At 43.1% G+C, this 14,387-nt stretch overlaps 1 protein-coding gene across 1 annotated transcript; it reads left to right on the top strand.

The window, feature by feature from the left end:
- The first annotated feature begins 64 nt into the window (after positions 1 to 64).
- NDUFV3 (NADH:ubiquinone oxidoreductase subunit V3) lies at positions 65 to 11,884 on the top strand. Its single transcript, XM_069785045.1, has 4 exons — positions 65 to 354; positions 696 to 786; positions 6,466 to 7,437; positions 11,601 to 11,884. The coding sequence occupies exons 1-4, from the start codon at positions 307 to 309 to the stop codon at positions 11,765 to 11,767; spliced, it is 1,278 nt and encodes a 425-aa protein (XP_069641146.1). The 5' UTR covers positions 65 to 306; the 3' UTR covers positions 11,768 to 11,884.
- Positions 11,885 to 14,387: the final 2,503 nt, after the last annotated feature.

Here is a 14,387-nt window from a genome sequence, read left to right as displayed (position 1 = left end):
CTCGGGGTTGGGGTGGTCGCTCCCGCCTTGCGCCGTCGGGGGGAGGGGGGGGTTTGACGGGGCTGCGCCAGAGAGCGCTCGGGGTGCAGCTGCAGAGAATGACCGCTTTTAACGTAAAAGCGGCGACTCTGTGTGAAAATACTTTGTTTTGTCCTGCGTTAAGCGTTTGAAGCGGTAACGCAAGCCCCCGTCAGGCCGCTCAGGAGAGACGAACTTGCCTATTTCATTTCCAACCCCGCTGACGACACTCCCCCCGCCTAACGGCGTCCGCCATCGCCTCACGGCTTAGACCCCGCCCACCTCAAGATGGCCGCTCCCTCGCTGCTGGGTTGCGGCCGAGCGGCGACTCGTGAGGTAAAGGGGTAGGGTGGGCTCCGGGCGGAGCGGGGCGGGGGTAGAAGGGCAGGGAAGAGTTCTCTCGGGCCGCCTCTACCCCTGTGGGGTTGCTCGGCTTCTCTCGGTGGCACGTACCCAGCCGGTCACCTCCCCTCCCCCGGGCCCGGTGCGCCTGAGGCGAGGCGGCCGGTGCCCGCGCACCGGGCCCGGGGGAGGGGAGGTGCGCATGCGTGGGGCAGGACAGCGGGCGGGACTGGCGGCGTTTGCGCGCATGCGCCTTGGGTTGGAGGAAGTCCCCTCGTACCCAAGAGAGGGGTTTTGTCCCGTTTCGTTCATTTGTTTTATATGGTGCCTTGCAGGTGTTGCGGCTGGAGGCTCGGGGCCTGCGAGGAGCGGCCCCTTCCGCGGCGCTCTGCACTAAGCCGGTGGGCTCCCGGACGCCGCCGACGAGTAAGATGCTTGTTTCGTGCTGAGCGGTGGTGGGGTGTTGTAAATAAAAGCAAACGGGCGTACAGCTGCTCGTAGCAGAGCCTGTTTTCTGCTGCTAAACCAGCAGGGTAGCGAACCGCCTTCCCCTGCAGCCTGCCGGCCTTGGGAGCCTTCTGCACCCTGTGGTGGTGCCCAGACCATAAAAGTTTATCTGCCTGTTGGACCGGGGAGTGCCTGTCTGAAGTTCAAGTCCCTCTGGTTATCATAGAATGCTTTGGGTTGGAAGGGACCTTAAAGATCATCTAGTTCCAACCCCCCTGCCATGGGCAGGGACGCCTTCCACTAGACCAGGTTGCTCAAAGCCCCATCCAACCTGGCCTTGAACACTGCCAGGGATGGGGCATCCACAACTTCTCTGGGCAACCTCTACCTGTGCCTCACCACCCTCACAGTGAAGAACTTCTTCCTTACATCTAATCTAAATCTACCCTCTTTCAGTTTAAAGCCACTACCCCTTGTCCTATTACTGTATGCCCTCGTAAAAAAATCTCTCTCTGGCTTTCTTGTAGGCCCTCTGTTAGGTACTGGAAGGCTGCTATAAGGTCTCCCAGGAGCCTTCTCTTCTCCAGGCTGAACAAGCTCAACTCTCTCAGCCTGTCTTCATAGGAGAGGTGCTTCAGCCCCCTAATCATCTTTGTGGCCTTCCTCTGGACTTGCTCCAACAGGTCCATGTACTTCTTATGTTGGGGGCCCCAGAACTGAACACAGTAGTCCGGGGGCAGTCTCATGAGAGTGGAGTAGAGGGGGAGAATCGATTCCCTTCACCTGCTGGTCACACTTCTTTAGCTGCAGCCCAGGATACAGTTGGCTTTCTGGGCTGCAGGCGCACATTGCTGGGTCACCTTGAGCTTCTCGTCAACCAACACCCCAAGTCCTTCTTGTCAGGGCTGCTCTCAGTCCACTTATCACCCAGCCTGTATTTGTGCTTGGGATTGCCCCAACCCATGGGCAGGACCTTGCACTTGGCCTTGTTGAACTTCATGAGGTTTGCATGGGCCCACCTCTCAAGCCTGTCAAGGTCCCTCTGGATGGCATCCCTTCCCTCCAGCATGTTGACCACACCACACAGCTTGGTGTCATCCACAAACTTGCTGAGGGTGCACTCAGTCCCACTGTGCATGTCACTGACAAAGATGTTAAAGAGCGCTGGTCCCAATACTGACCCCCGAGGAACGCCACTAGTCGATAGTCTCCACTCGGACATTGAGTCATTGACTGCAGCTCTTTTGAGTGCAACCATCCAGCCAATTCCTTACACACCGAGTGGTCCATCCATCAAATCTATGTCTCTCTAATTTAGAGACAAGGATGTCGTGTGGGACAGTGTCACATGCTTTGCACAAGTCCAGGTGGATGACATCCTTTGCTCTTCCCTTATCCACCAAGGCTGTAACCCTGTTGTAGAAGGCCACCAGATTTGTCAGGCACGATTTGCCCTTAGTGAAGCCAAGTTGACTGTCACCAATCACCTCCTTATTTTCCATGTGCCTTAGCATAGTTTCCAGGAGGATCTGCTCCATGATCTTGCTGGGCACAGAGGTGAGACTGACTGGTCTGTAGTTCCCCAGGTCTTCCTTTTTTCCCCTTTTTAAAAATGGGGGTTATGTTTCCCCTTATCCAGTCAGTGGGAACTTCCCCATACTGCCACAACTTCTCAAATGTGATGGATAGTAGCTTACCCACTTCATCCGCCAGTTCCCTTGGGACTCCCAGATGCATCTTATCAGGTCCCACGGACTTGTGCACCTTCAGGTTCCTTAGATGGTCTCGAACCGGATCTTCTCCTACGGTGGGTGGTTTTTCATTCTCCCAGTCCCTTTGCCTTCTGCGTCTTGGGTGCTGTGCCTGGAGCACTTGCCGGTGAAGACTGAGGTAAAAAAGTTGACTACGTCAGCATTCTCCATGTCCCAGGTAACCAGGTCTCCCGTTTCCTTCTAGAGAGGGCCCGCATTTTCCCTAGTCTTCCTTTTATCACCAGTGTACTTACAGAAGCTTTTCTTGTTGCCCTTGATGTCCCTGGCCTGATTTAATTCTGTCAGGGCTTTAGCTTTCTAACCTGATCCCTGGCTACCTGTCCTTGCTTCCACCCTCTGTAGGCTTCCTTTTTGTGTTTGAGTTTGACCAGGAGCTCCTTGTTCATCCATACAGGCTTCCTGGTGGTTTTGCCTGACTTCCTCTTTGTTGGGATGCATTGCTCCTGAGCTTGGAGGAGGTGACCCTTGAATATTAACCAGCTTTTTTGGGCCCCTCTTCCCTCCAGCGTTTTATCCCATGGTACTCTACCAAGCAGATCCCTGAAGAGGCCAAAGTCTGCTCTCCTGAAGTGCAGGGTAGTGAGCTTGCTGTGTGGCCTCCTCACTGCCCTAAGGATCTTGAACTCCACTGTTTCATGGTCATTGCAGCCAAGGCTGCCCTTGAGCATCACATTCCCCACCAGCCCCTCCTTGTTGGTGAGAACGTAGGCAAGAAGAGCTTAGAAATGCTCACAGCCGTGACTCTGAACAGCTGCTATGTAAGCCCAGAAAGTGAAAGGTCATCACGATGTAAACAAGGATTTCTGTTGAAATGTACTACGTAGTAAGAAAACTAAAAGTAAAGGTCTGGCAGGACTGGGTCTGCTTGGGATATATTTATATTCATAGGCCATACTGTGAGTTTGACACTTCTTTCCTGTTTACCTTCAATTTAATATGCTAGCTGCTGTGATGCTTGATCAGACTTAAGGAGAGCTATCATTACATTTGTCTTAATAAAAAGAAGCTTTGCAAATTGCCTGAAATTTGGTGGAAATGAGTGTAGCAAGTTACTTTTTTTAATGAGGTGCAAAATCTGGTTTTGAACTTCAGATACTCCCCCTTGTCTTTTGAAATGTTTGGATTATGAGGGTCAAAAAGCGTCCCATTTTACAGAAAGAGAGAAAGACTTGCAAGATCTGAATATCTGCTCCAGGCAACAGTGTTGAGAAGCTGCAGCAAACTACCATGGCCCTGTTCTGTTAAATTTAGTTATAATGCTTCTTGCCCTATAGGTTTGCAGGCAAGTCAATACATGGACCTGGGTTTGGATGCTGCAGTGCATTTGACATTCAGAAGTATTTGAACTCCTTCTGTCCCTGACTAAAGTCAAAACATTAATACGAATTTCAAAGAGGGATATCTTCTGCAAAATGCTGTTTGTAAATAGAGGCTCACTGATTCAGTGAGTAGGATTCCCATCCCAAATTAGAGATGCAGGTGCTTAAAAAGCAAAGCTCCATGGAACCATACATAGGAGTGATCAGACTTGCTGACAGCTGCTGAAAAGACCACTGAAATAGTAGTTGAATGCAGACTTCTGGCTTCTAATGTTAGCTTCTTAAACTCCAAAGCAAATAAAAGCTTGGTTGTTCCATTAAGGAAGCCGTTGCTGCATAGATTGCTATAAGCTTGACTGAATAACAAATTGCTTTTTATAATTTTTTTTTTCATTATTTTAAGTGTGTTTGAGATATACTTTAGCATCAGCTTCTAGATTCATTGTCCTGCAGCTCTGATTGCACAAGGTGTCAGGAGACCTCTTAGGCCACCTCTTTCAGCCAGCTGCTTCCCCTGCAAATGGTTAAGGTTAGTTAAGGTGTATAGGATGCATCTGTCTTTTTCAGATTCTGCCTGCAACAGGGTGTGCAAATTTGCTTTGCTTTAATAAAATGGTTGTGTTTACTTACGAAGTCAATGATGGGGAATAGAGCTGTAATTTCCGCATGCCACCTTTCTGAGTGCAAACATGTTTTAAACACATTCCGATAATGATACTGATGTTACAAGCATCAGTAAGAATGCATCTGGGAATAATATCCTTGTTACTGATTTGAATGTGTTGTTCTTTTGGCAAAGCGATTCAAATACAGATCAGGTGGTACAGAGTTTGAAGTACCCTAATTAAAGTGTCTGTACCAGTTGTATTAGACTTTATGATTAAAAGTTGAAATGTATCTTTTTCACATATCCAAATATTACTGTTTAAAGAATTTTTCTGGTAACACCTACTGTTAATGGTCAAGTTGAATGTTACCTGCCTTCTTGGTTTCTTAGGATATCTTAACATCAATGCTTCTTCAGCTTTTGCTCAGCTTTCACTTGTCTGTCATCCCTTTGGGCATTGTTGTGTTAGTTTGACCTTCCTGTATGCTTCTTTGAAGAACTCTTCAATCCTGAGTGATATTTCCTCACGTATTAGTTTATACGGGCTGCTGTTTGGCTGTGTCAGTCTGTGGAGGGAGTCAGGCTTCTTTCAAAGGTGGCTGCCCATCCTCCTACTTCCCTCCCCACCCTGCACCTTCCATCTGGCAGAGAGAAGTATGTGTTTGAAATTATTCAAAGTATTACCTGTACAGTAAACTGATATTTTTTTTCATTTGTACCTATGTTAAGAACTCTGTATTTCTTTCTTAAATACTTTAAATTTCATGTGTCTCTTCTGTATTTTCATTTGGATGTTGCTAAAGACTTGCTTCTATTCAGCACTAATTACAGTAACTCCTTGGATCATACAAGGTATTACTGTAAAATACTAGTAAGGGGGAAAACTACATCTAGTTTATGGTCTTGTAAAGTAGATTTGGGTTTCCAAACTGTGCAGATAAATCTGCACCATAGACTGGAAATCTGTTGAATTACACTGCTGGTTGGAAGTGGTGTAACTCATAATGGAGTTGGCTTTGCTATAGCAAACTTCAGTGGTGGTGTGTCTTCCTAATGTGCTCCCAGTCCTCCTGTTTTCTGTAGCCACAACAGTATTTGCTGTTGATCAGCCTCTTGAGGATAGCATTGGCACAAGCATCCAAGGGGTATTTGGTACTCTGAAGGGGCCTGAAAGTTGCTACTTTCTCTTCAGCTGTTGGCTCCTTGTCTGGAGAATTGAGCTTAATGAAAGTATCCATGAGGGAGAAGAAATAAAGGCAGGCTAACATGAAGCATTAGGAGATCTTCTGAGACCTTTTTTACATAGAAATCTCAAACCAAAAATAGGAAGTGGAGACAGTGAAGACTGGAGGAGATAAGGTCTTGGGGAAATAATGTCAAACTGTGTTAGACACAATTCAGTTGGTAGGTCACATGGATGCGTGAACAAGTAATACTTTCATGTATGGCCTCAGGTATCTCTTATTCCGCTACTTTGTCTCTTGGGAGTCATCCCTTCCTACTGCTTTAAAGATAACTACTGCAAGAGGCTGGCTTTTGCTATGACTGTTTACTATGTCTTCTGCTTCGCTGGCTTGTTCATATACAAATATTATCTCTGAAGCAGCATATTTGAAGAGCTCGGTTAACAAGCTATCTTAATGTTCATCTGAGATAGGAAGGTGTCTGTAAACCATTTTCAGTGATGCAGAATTGAAGCACAGAGAAAAACAGCTCTTGCAAAGAGTCTGGGAGTTTCAGCATCGCAGCAGCAAAAACTGTTAAGTGCTAACTAGAACTCTAGTTTCTTAAAATGTCTTAAAACTTTCTGCTTCATAATGCCTGTATTTAGTATAATGACTTCTTTCAATTTGCTTTTTGTACTAGATTATCTCAGAAAGTTAAAATTGTATGACTAAGATCACTAATTAACAGTGGTGTCAGATATAATGATGATAATCCTCTTTATGCCGTTTCCTAGATGTAGTGGCACCACAGGGAAGCACCAAGCTGCTAGCCATCAAGGCACCAGTTGAATTTCCTAAAATGTTGTCTTCCAGCTCTCTCCTAGTATCTGCAAACAAAGGTGAGAGCATATCTAGTACTAACCTTGAGAAAGCTTCAAAACCTTCTGCTGAAGATGTGAGGATGTTCATGTCAAGAAAAACTGTGGTTGCATTTCCTCAGCGAGTAGTTGTTTCTTCCCTTGAGGAGGAAAACCTCACTACACCTGCAACAGAAGGAGTCTTGAGGAAAGAGTTAGTTGAGGAAGAAATTTCATCTTCATCCAGCTCAGATTCAGATTCTAGCTCAGATTCTGAGCAAGAAAATGATGATGACTCAGAAGTTGCTGTTAAAACCAAAGTTGAGTTTCCTAGACGAGATTCCATGTTTTCTGAGAACATAGCAGTAAAGGCATCAATGCTAGCAAAAGAGAACTTGTCCAAGAAATCCCACAAAAAATATGTAGCTAAGAAGAAGCCATGCAAAACAGAAACTGATATGTCTCCTGTCAAGCAGGTCGCATTTTCTAAAACATCAGTTAGCCATGAAACATCAAAATCCAAAGCAAGAGACCCCAAAGTAAAATCAACTCCAAAAGAAGCAGATCGGCAGAAGCTGGTCTTAGACCCACACATCGTTGACAGCCAAGACCTGACCGATGTGACTCATAAATCTGATTATTTGGAGGAAAAGTCCATTGGAACACAAGTAGCAGCTATTCAGCTGAAAGCTTCGTCAGTGACTCAGGAAGACAAAAAGCAAAAACTGGTATCCAGAGGAGAACAAAAAAAGGTGAAGGAGGCACAGGAGTCAGAAGCAGAAGTAGTAGCTGCTCCTAAACTAGAAGAGGAGACTTCTGAAAGCACAGTGTCAGCGATGGGCACTACAGCAAAGGAGGAGACCATTCAGGACACAGGAGTCCAGGATGGAGAAAGAAGCACAATTGAGGGTACAACTTTAAATTGTTTGAAATGTATTGATTCATCTGGGCTAGGGTTTAACTTTTTTTAAAGGGTTTCTAAGTCTTCTCTGTTCATGATTCTCTGATCTTTATACTGAAGCTAACTATGTAGCAGTGACTTTCTGGAAGATAAATTCTTGTTCATTGCTAATTGTTACAAGCGCTCAGTAATACTCAGTTTCCAGTTATGCTGAGAAAGGAAGCGGTCTTCATTTCACTGTGTTTAGTTTCATAAACCAGTTACTTATAAAATGAAACCAAGATTGTTTCCACTGTGAGCAAAATGATGGGGTTTGTATGACAAAACTTGTTTTCCCTCTTTTCTTGGGAGGATTTGGTAGCTGCCTTTCTCCTGAGCCAAATTTGATGCCATTTGATTTTTGCTTAAATCCTGCTGTCTTTCTCTTACCTTTTTTTTTTTTTTTTTTTAATATATATATCTTGCAGTGTTTCAGATTTCAGTAGACTTCAAGAAATCATAGTGTAATGCCAGTAACAGGTATTGATTCTGAGATTGGTAGGTTGTAAGCGAGTCATGTTGAAGTACCACAGAGTTGACCTTATAACCCAGTTTTTTTAGTGAGTTGGGGAGGAGACAGTGATATGTTTTAGGAATGAGCATCATGCATCATATAATCATTTCCCTAGCTATACTTCCCTGTCTAACTTAGCCTTATTGACTACCAGTCCTGTTAACTTACCTACTGATCTCATTCTATGTGTTTCAGTAGCAAATGCCCCTCTGTCCTGAACTGCGGTGGCTTACCATTCTTGCCTTTCAACTTAGGCAGCATACCATTTTAAGATCCCCTTCCTGGTTGCTGTTTTGAATTAAAGAATTTGCCTACTTGGAAGTAAAAGCAGCATAATTGTAAAACTGCTTGGATATCATCCTTCAAATGATATCCTTGCAGAAAAGGCCTGGGATGTCCAGATGGACAGCAAGTTGAACGTGAGCCAGCAATGTGCCCTTGCAGGAAAGACCACCAATGGTAACCTGGGCTGCATTAGGAAGAGTGTTGCAAGCAGGCCGAGGGAGGGGATCGTTCCCTGGTGAGATGCACCTGGAGTGCTGTATTGAAGACTCGGGGGGGGGACATCATCAATGTATGTTAAATACCTGAAGGGAGGGTGCAAAGAAGACAGAGGTGAGACTCTTTTCAGTGGTACCCACTGGTGGGACAAGAGGCAGTGGGTACAACCTGAAACACAGGGTTTTGCCTGAACATCAAGAAACACTTTTTTTTACTGTGAGAGTGATGGAGCACTGGCGCAGGTTGTACAGAGAGGTGGTGGAGTCTCCATCCTTGCAGACATTCAGAAGCTGTCTGGACATGGTCCTGGGCAGCCTGCTTTAGCTGACCTGGCTTGAGCATTTGGGGTTGGACCAGATGACCTCCAGAAGTGTCTTCCAACCTCAACCATTCTGTGACAAGTCTAACCAGGTTAAGTGACAACTAATTGCTTTTGTACATCGGTTTTCAGGATACAGTATTGAGTAAAAGACCTGCCTTCTGTTTTAAGGGGTTAGTTGGCTCATAATTTGATCTGTTTTAAGAGTTGGAAGCTAAGCTTGCCTTCTTCCCTGACTGCAACTCAAATGGTAAAATACAGCAGTGTTTGCAAGTGACATTTTCACTTACTTGTTCCTCGTCGCAGTCAGCAGCAGAAGCTTTCTTTAAAAAAAAAGAAAAGGAGGGGGCGAAACACATTAGTATTTATCTACAGATGATGCTTTTCTCCCCATTCATCCACAGTGGAGTTCTAGATGCTCAAGCATTTTTTTTTTTTTTCCCCACATTGAAGCTGATATGAAGACCCCAAAAATGAGTTCAGTTAATTTCAAGTATGATATGGAGGACTTGGTCTTAATATGTGCTAATGATTCAAGGTGAAGATTATGATACATTGAAAATCTATGAAATGGCCTCCTCTACTCTGATGCTGTAAATCCAGAATAAGGTTAAGCCCGGGTGACAAACTTTTCCTGTAGATCTGTAGTGATGGGGCAGTAGTACCACTGTGCCTCAGACCCATTGTCATCATAACCACACCAGCAAAACCCTTTCGGGTAGGAAGGACCTGGCTTTGCTGAAAGCAGCCCTTGCTGTTGAGCTCCTCTTGCTCTGTGGAGGTAGGTAAGACTGTGACAGCAGGAAAGTTTCTGTTTGGTACGTGCTAGAGAACCATGTTGCAGTGGCTGTAGGAGAGGTGGGGGTTAGTACAGGCAAGTTCACACCCCTTTACTGCTGGTGTAATGTCTTTGGGTGCCAGAGGGTGGCAAAAAGTCAAACCTAGCTACACCGTGTTCAACAGTGTCACTGGTATCTCCAGGACTATCTTGTTCTCTCTTCGTTTTGAGGCCACCTTTGAGAACAGCTACTGCTTTTCCATATTTAATGTTCACAGATAATGATACCTTCTGTATTCTGCTTCTGTCCTGTTCCTGTGTTCTTTTGTTCATCTGCAAACTCTGCAGCAGGCACACTGAAGATGTAAAAGCAATTTTTCTCATTACAAACCTGGATGTTAAGGTGATGTCATCCACTTTGTAGAGCAGGCATGCTAACCAGTCAGCAAAAACTGACTTTAACTGCTAAGTAAGTAGCAAAATAGTAGCATGGTAACTCAGAAATATACCTCTGATTCATTTTGGGAGAACATCCTGTGAAATGCTTGCTCTTTAAGACAGAAAGCATAGATGAAGTCTGAAGTATGGGGAGGATGAACTCAGGGAAAATTTTTTCCTTCGAGAAGCCAAGTACAGTGTATTTGGGCAGGAAAAATGAGACTCCATCTGCTTTTCTTCCTGAGCATCTGTCTCTTAATTTGGAACAACTGTCTCTTGCAGGTTGAATGTACACTTGCCTACGCTTGCCTGTTCTTGGGGCTATTTGCAGCAAAGACCACATCATCTGGCTTTTATATCTGTAGTGTTGTCTCCTATGAGCTGTCTCAGTAGGAAGTAAGCAGTAGGCACAGGGATATTTCCTTTCATAGGTTGTGTGTGTTCTTTTGCTGAAACCATGGCTTAATACATTGCATTTTATAAGCAAGTCTTGCTAAATGTTACGGATACATGTTCTTAAACTGGTACTGCTACACTGCAATAATTATGTCACAATTAAAGGGAAATTCTGGTGTTCAGTTGCTTGAGTTCTTGTATTTTTATTGTAGATGGTTGTATTACAAAAAGAAGCTTAATATACAGTCTAACCTAAACCACTACATACAGATTTATATGATGAAGCTTTTAACTAGATTATGCTTATGTCTTTCCTGTTGTTAAAATTCTGGGTATATGAAAATAAATTAATATTGGGAGTAAAGTTTTATTTCTTGCAATTTCCTTGATTGTAAAATCAGTCTGTAACAGGAACCTTTTATGTAAATGGTACTGCCTAAATTTGCATAATATTCTAAAAGTGTAAGATTTAATGTTGGATTTAATGTGAAGTAAGGAGTTCTGAATAACTTCATTAAGTTATTCTTTTAGGAAGAAGAGCTGATACAAAGTTTAGAAGATTACATTTAGAAGAAAGGAAATTTACATCAAAGGCTCTTGATATATTACTGTTCAGTATAACCACATTTGAAATTGAACTGTGGAGACCTCAATAATTCCATCACTTCTCCCCATGGAAAAAATTCAATCTGTAGAGTAGTTCTAATAGCTGTATCTCATGGTCTGACATGAAGATATATCATTTGTACTGCTGCTTTGCCTCTCCTGGCTTACTAAGAATGTCACCTACTGTTCTGGCTGGAATGAAAACCAAGGCAACTATGAAAAAGCTGGGAAATGCAGACATATGTCTTCAAAATTTAAATGAAATGTTCTGCCCTATCCACCCCCAGCATTAGGTGGTAGTTTGGATTTTAAAACCCATGCTGTATTAGATGACTTGTACTGATTCCCATTCCCCTACTGCATACTAATATGCTGCTTTAGGACCAGACAAGGTACAGCAGAACTTAGTAAACTTATCCTTCTGTTATAGTTGCTGACTTTTTTTTCTCTTTTTTTTTTTTTTTAATTAATGTTGACTGGATGAGGGATCTGCCAGTATATGAAGGCTCGCTCAGTAATTAAGAATATTGCCCTCTGGTGTGGCATCCTTATAGTCACTGGTTACTGTTTGTTTTCACAGAGACCACAGCAGCTGCTGAGCCTGCTCCAGAAGAATTCGATAATTCTACCTACAAGAACCTTCAGCATCATGAATATAACATTTATACCTTTGTTGATTCTGTTGTGGTTCTCTCAAAATTCAGGCAGCCTCAGCCATCTTCTGGAAGACCATCACCAAGGCACTGAAAGAACCACATTCAAAACAAATGCCCAGGCAGAATGATAAATTGTTCTATTTAGCACTGTTGCTTCATCTGTATTATAAATCAGATCATAAATAATAAATAGATGCATGATAATTTATGCTTGTGCTTTTGAACAGTTGTTCTTGGTTCTTGGGAGTCCCTCACTTTTATGAATGAGCTGCAAATGAATCATCACTGAATGAAAATAGCTTTTCTGCCTCTCAGTATGTATTATTTGGTGATAGTGTAAACAAGTCCTGACTTTTCAGCTTCTCCAAACTTTTGAAACTGACCATTCTTTCAGTACCATGTCAAAGAATGTAATGGCCATTGCATATGTGCCTCTTCGGTATGTGCCGTGGATTTTAATAGGTATTGTTATCACTGTACCGCAGCAGGCTGTTCTTGCACACAAACATGTTCCCAGCTCTGAAGAGGCTATGTTTACTCTGGATTTGAAGTTAAAATCATTGGCTGGAAACAGCATAAGAAGTATTTGTCTCCTGTGGCAAGTAGTGTATGTTTTGTGTTAGTAGAGGAATGTAAGTTTATGTAATGTGATTGAAACATCTCAAAACCTCTGCGGTTGTAAAGGGAGAACGTCCAACTTTATTTAATCTTCTGTTGGGGGTTCTAGCATCCAGGTTCTGCAGTGACTGAAATAATGTAAAATGTAAGAGAACCTCAGTGGGCAGTTCCTAATGAACTGTATTACATTGATTAAATTCTGAGGAATAACATAGTTCTATGAGTAGAATGACCTGAATGTTATTTTTAAATGTGATGAAAATAGCATTGTGGTGTAAAATCAGCTCCTGGTACTAATTGTTCAGTGGGACTATGCTTCAGTTCCCTCTCCCCCCCCACCCCCCCCCAATAAAAGGTAAGATTGCTGTCCTGCTTCACTCTTGCTCTACAGAAAATGTGAGAAATGAGGCATTCCTCAATATATGTTATCAGCAGTTACAGTTGGTCTCAGTAAATTTTGTATTTCCATCCTATTAGTAACAGTCTTCTGCCCTCTGGGAAAACTGCCTTGATGACCACCAGCTGTTGCGGGTTTAGTTCCATTTTGGCTTCTTGTTCATTTGGGGTTTTTTGGAGTTAATTGGTCTTTGAGCAGTTGTAGTTTCAATAGCTCCAGCATTTTCCATCACCTGTCTGTATTCTTTCAAGCAACAGAATATGCAAGATCAAAGGGAAAACAGAGTCAGCTTTAGGAGTCTATCTGGATATTGGACGCAAATCCCTGGGTGCAATTAGTAGAACAGATATTTTATATTCTAACTTGGCAAAAATGTGGTAAGAATGATCAAGAGGCCTACATCAATCTGCTGTGTAGAATTTTAAGTCAAAAACCTCTGGCAAGCAATTTTATTGTCCTGTAAAAACTAAAAAGCATATTACTGACTCTAACTATGAAATTTAAAAATGAGCAAATGTATAAATCCATGTGCTTAGGTATAAAGAGCAGAAAGTCACTTTGAGACAACAGTGGTACCATGCACACTGTACTTATAAAATGGAAAGAAATTTGCTGTTAACATTGAAAACATGAAAGAATAAGGAAAAGGGTCTTCCTTTATTAAGGGCCCACTGGAGGGCCCCAGTAAATCTGTGTTTTGTTATTAACTGAGACTCTCTGTAATAACCTGAACCTTGTAGCTTAGATCTGCATTGGTGCTGAACTGTGTTCCTAACTGTTTTGTGATTACGGAAGGAGGCTGCAAATTGTCAGAATCTAAACGGTGAAAGTTAAATGTAGTCCATTAATATGCTTATGTATTTACTAAATCTACCCACAGTAGCTGTGACTGTTAGCTGTTTGGAGTCAGATTTGTTCACCTAGTGCCCTTTTTATTTCTAAGGAGGGTTGGTGTTATAAACACTGACTTAATAAGCTGAGGAGGAGTGGGTTGAAACAGAAGTGTGTCTTGCTTTTAGTCAACTCCTACGCTCTCCTTAACTGCATTTCTAGCTGAGGAGATTCTAATCTGTGTTTGGGCCAGGCATTTTGCTACCCTTGTTTCGCAATTACAGCAAAAAGTAATGGTGAATGCCCTTCCTAATCCTGTCTCGGTGTCTTCCGGTGATCTTTTCTGCGCCTGTAGAATCAAGCTGGAAGTCAAATAACTTCATAACCCTTCTGGTACCTACAGTGCATGTTTTAATGTTTGTTCTGTTCAGTGAACCAGTCTGCTCCGGGAAGGGCAGATAATGTGAGGAAGGGCACCGAGACTTTTTCCCACTGTTGTGTTTTCCTGGACTTCAATGAAAAAGGCTTCATTTTTTTTTGTACTTGGCTTTTATCAGATGTTATTGTGTTTGAGTCATATGCTAGCGTTTAAATTTCAAGCAGGATGTGATACAATATGCTGAAATTCTGTAACATTAGTAACTTTGTCTTGCTATGCTAGGCACTTGTCAGATACAGTCATGGACCTTGTTTTAAAGAACGTATAATCCAGGATATTAACATAATTCCTGGAAAACCTCAAATGTGAAAGAAATGAAATCTCATCTTAGTGTTTGTGAAAACCAGCTCTTCAGAACCAGCATAAACTTCAGAAGTGGGGTTTTCAATGTTATTGGGGGGGGGGAGTACATGGAAATCTGGAAAG

Source organism: Haliaeetus albicilla, chromosome 6 (genome assembly GCF_947461875.1).
Source record: "Haliaeetus albicilla chromosome 6, bHalAlb1.1, whole genome shotgun sequence".
Taxonomy (NCBI): domain Eukaryota; kingdom Metazoa; phylum Chordata; class Aves; order Accipitriformes; family Accipitridae; genus Haliaeetus; species Haliaeetus albicilla.
The sequence above is the reverse complement of the archived record's forward strand: the minus strand, read 5'-3'. Positions and strand labels throughout refer to the sequence as shown.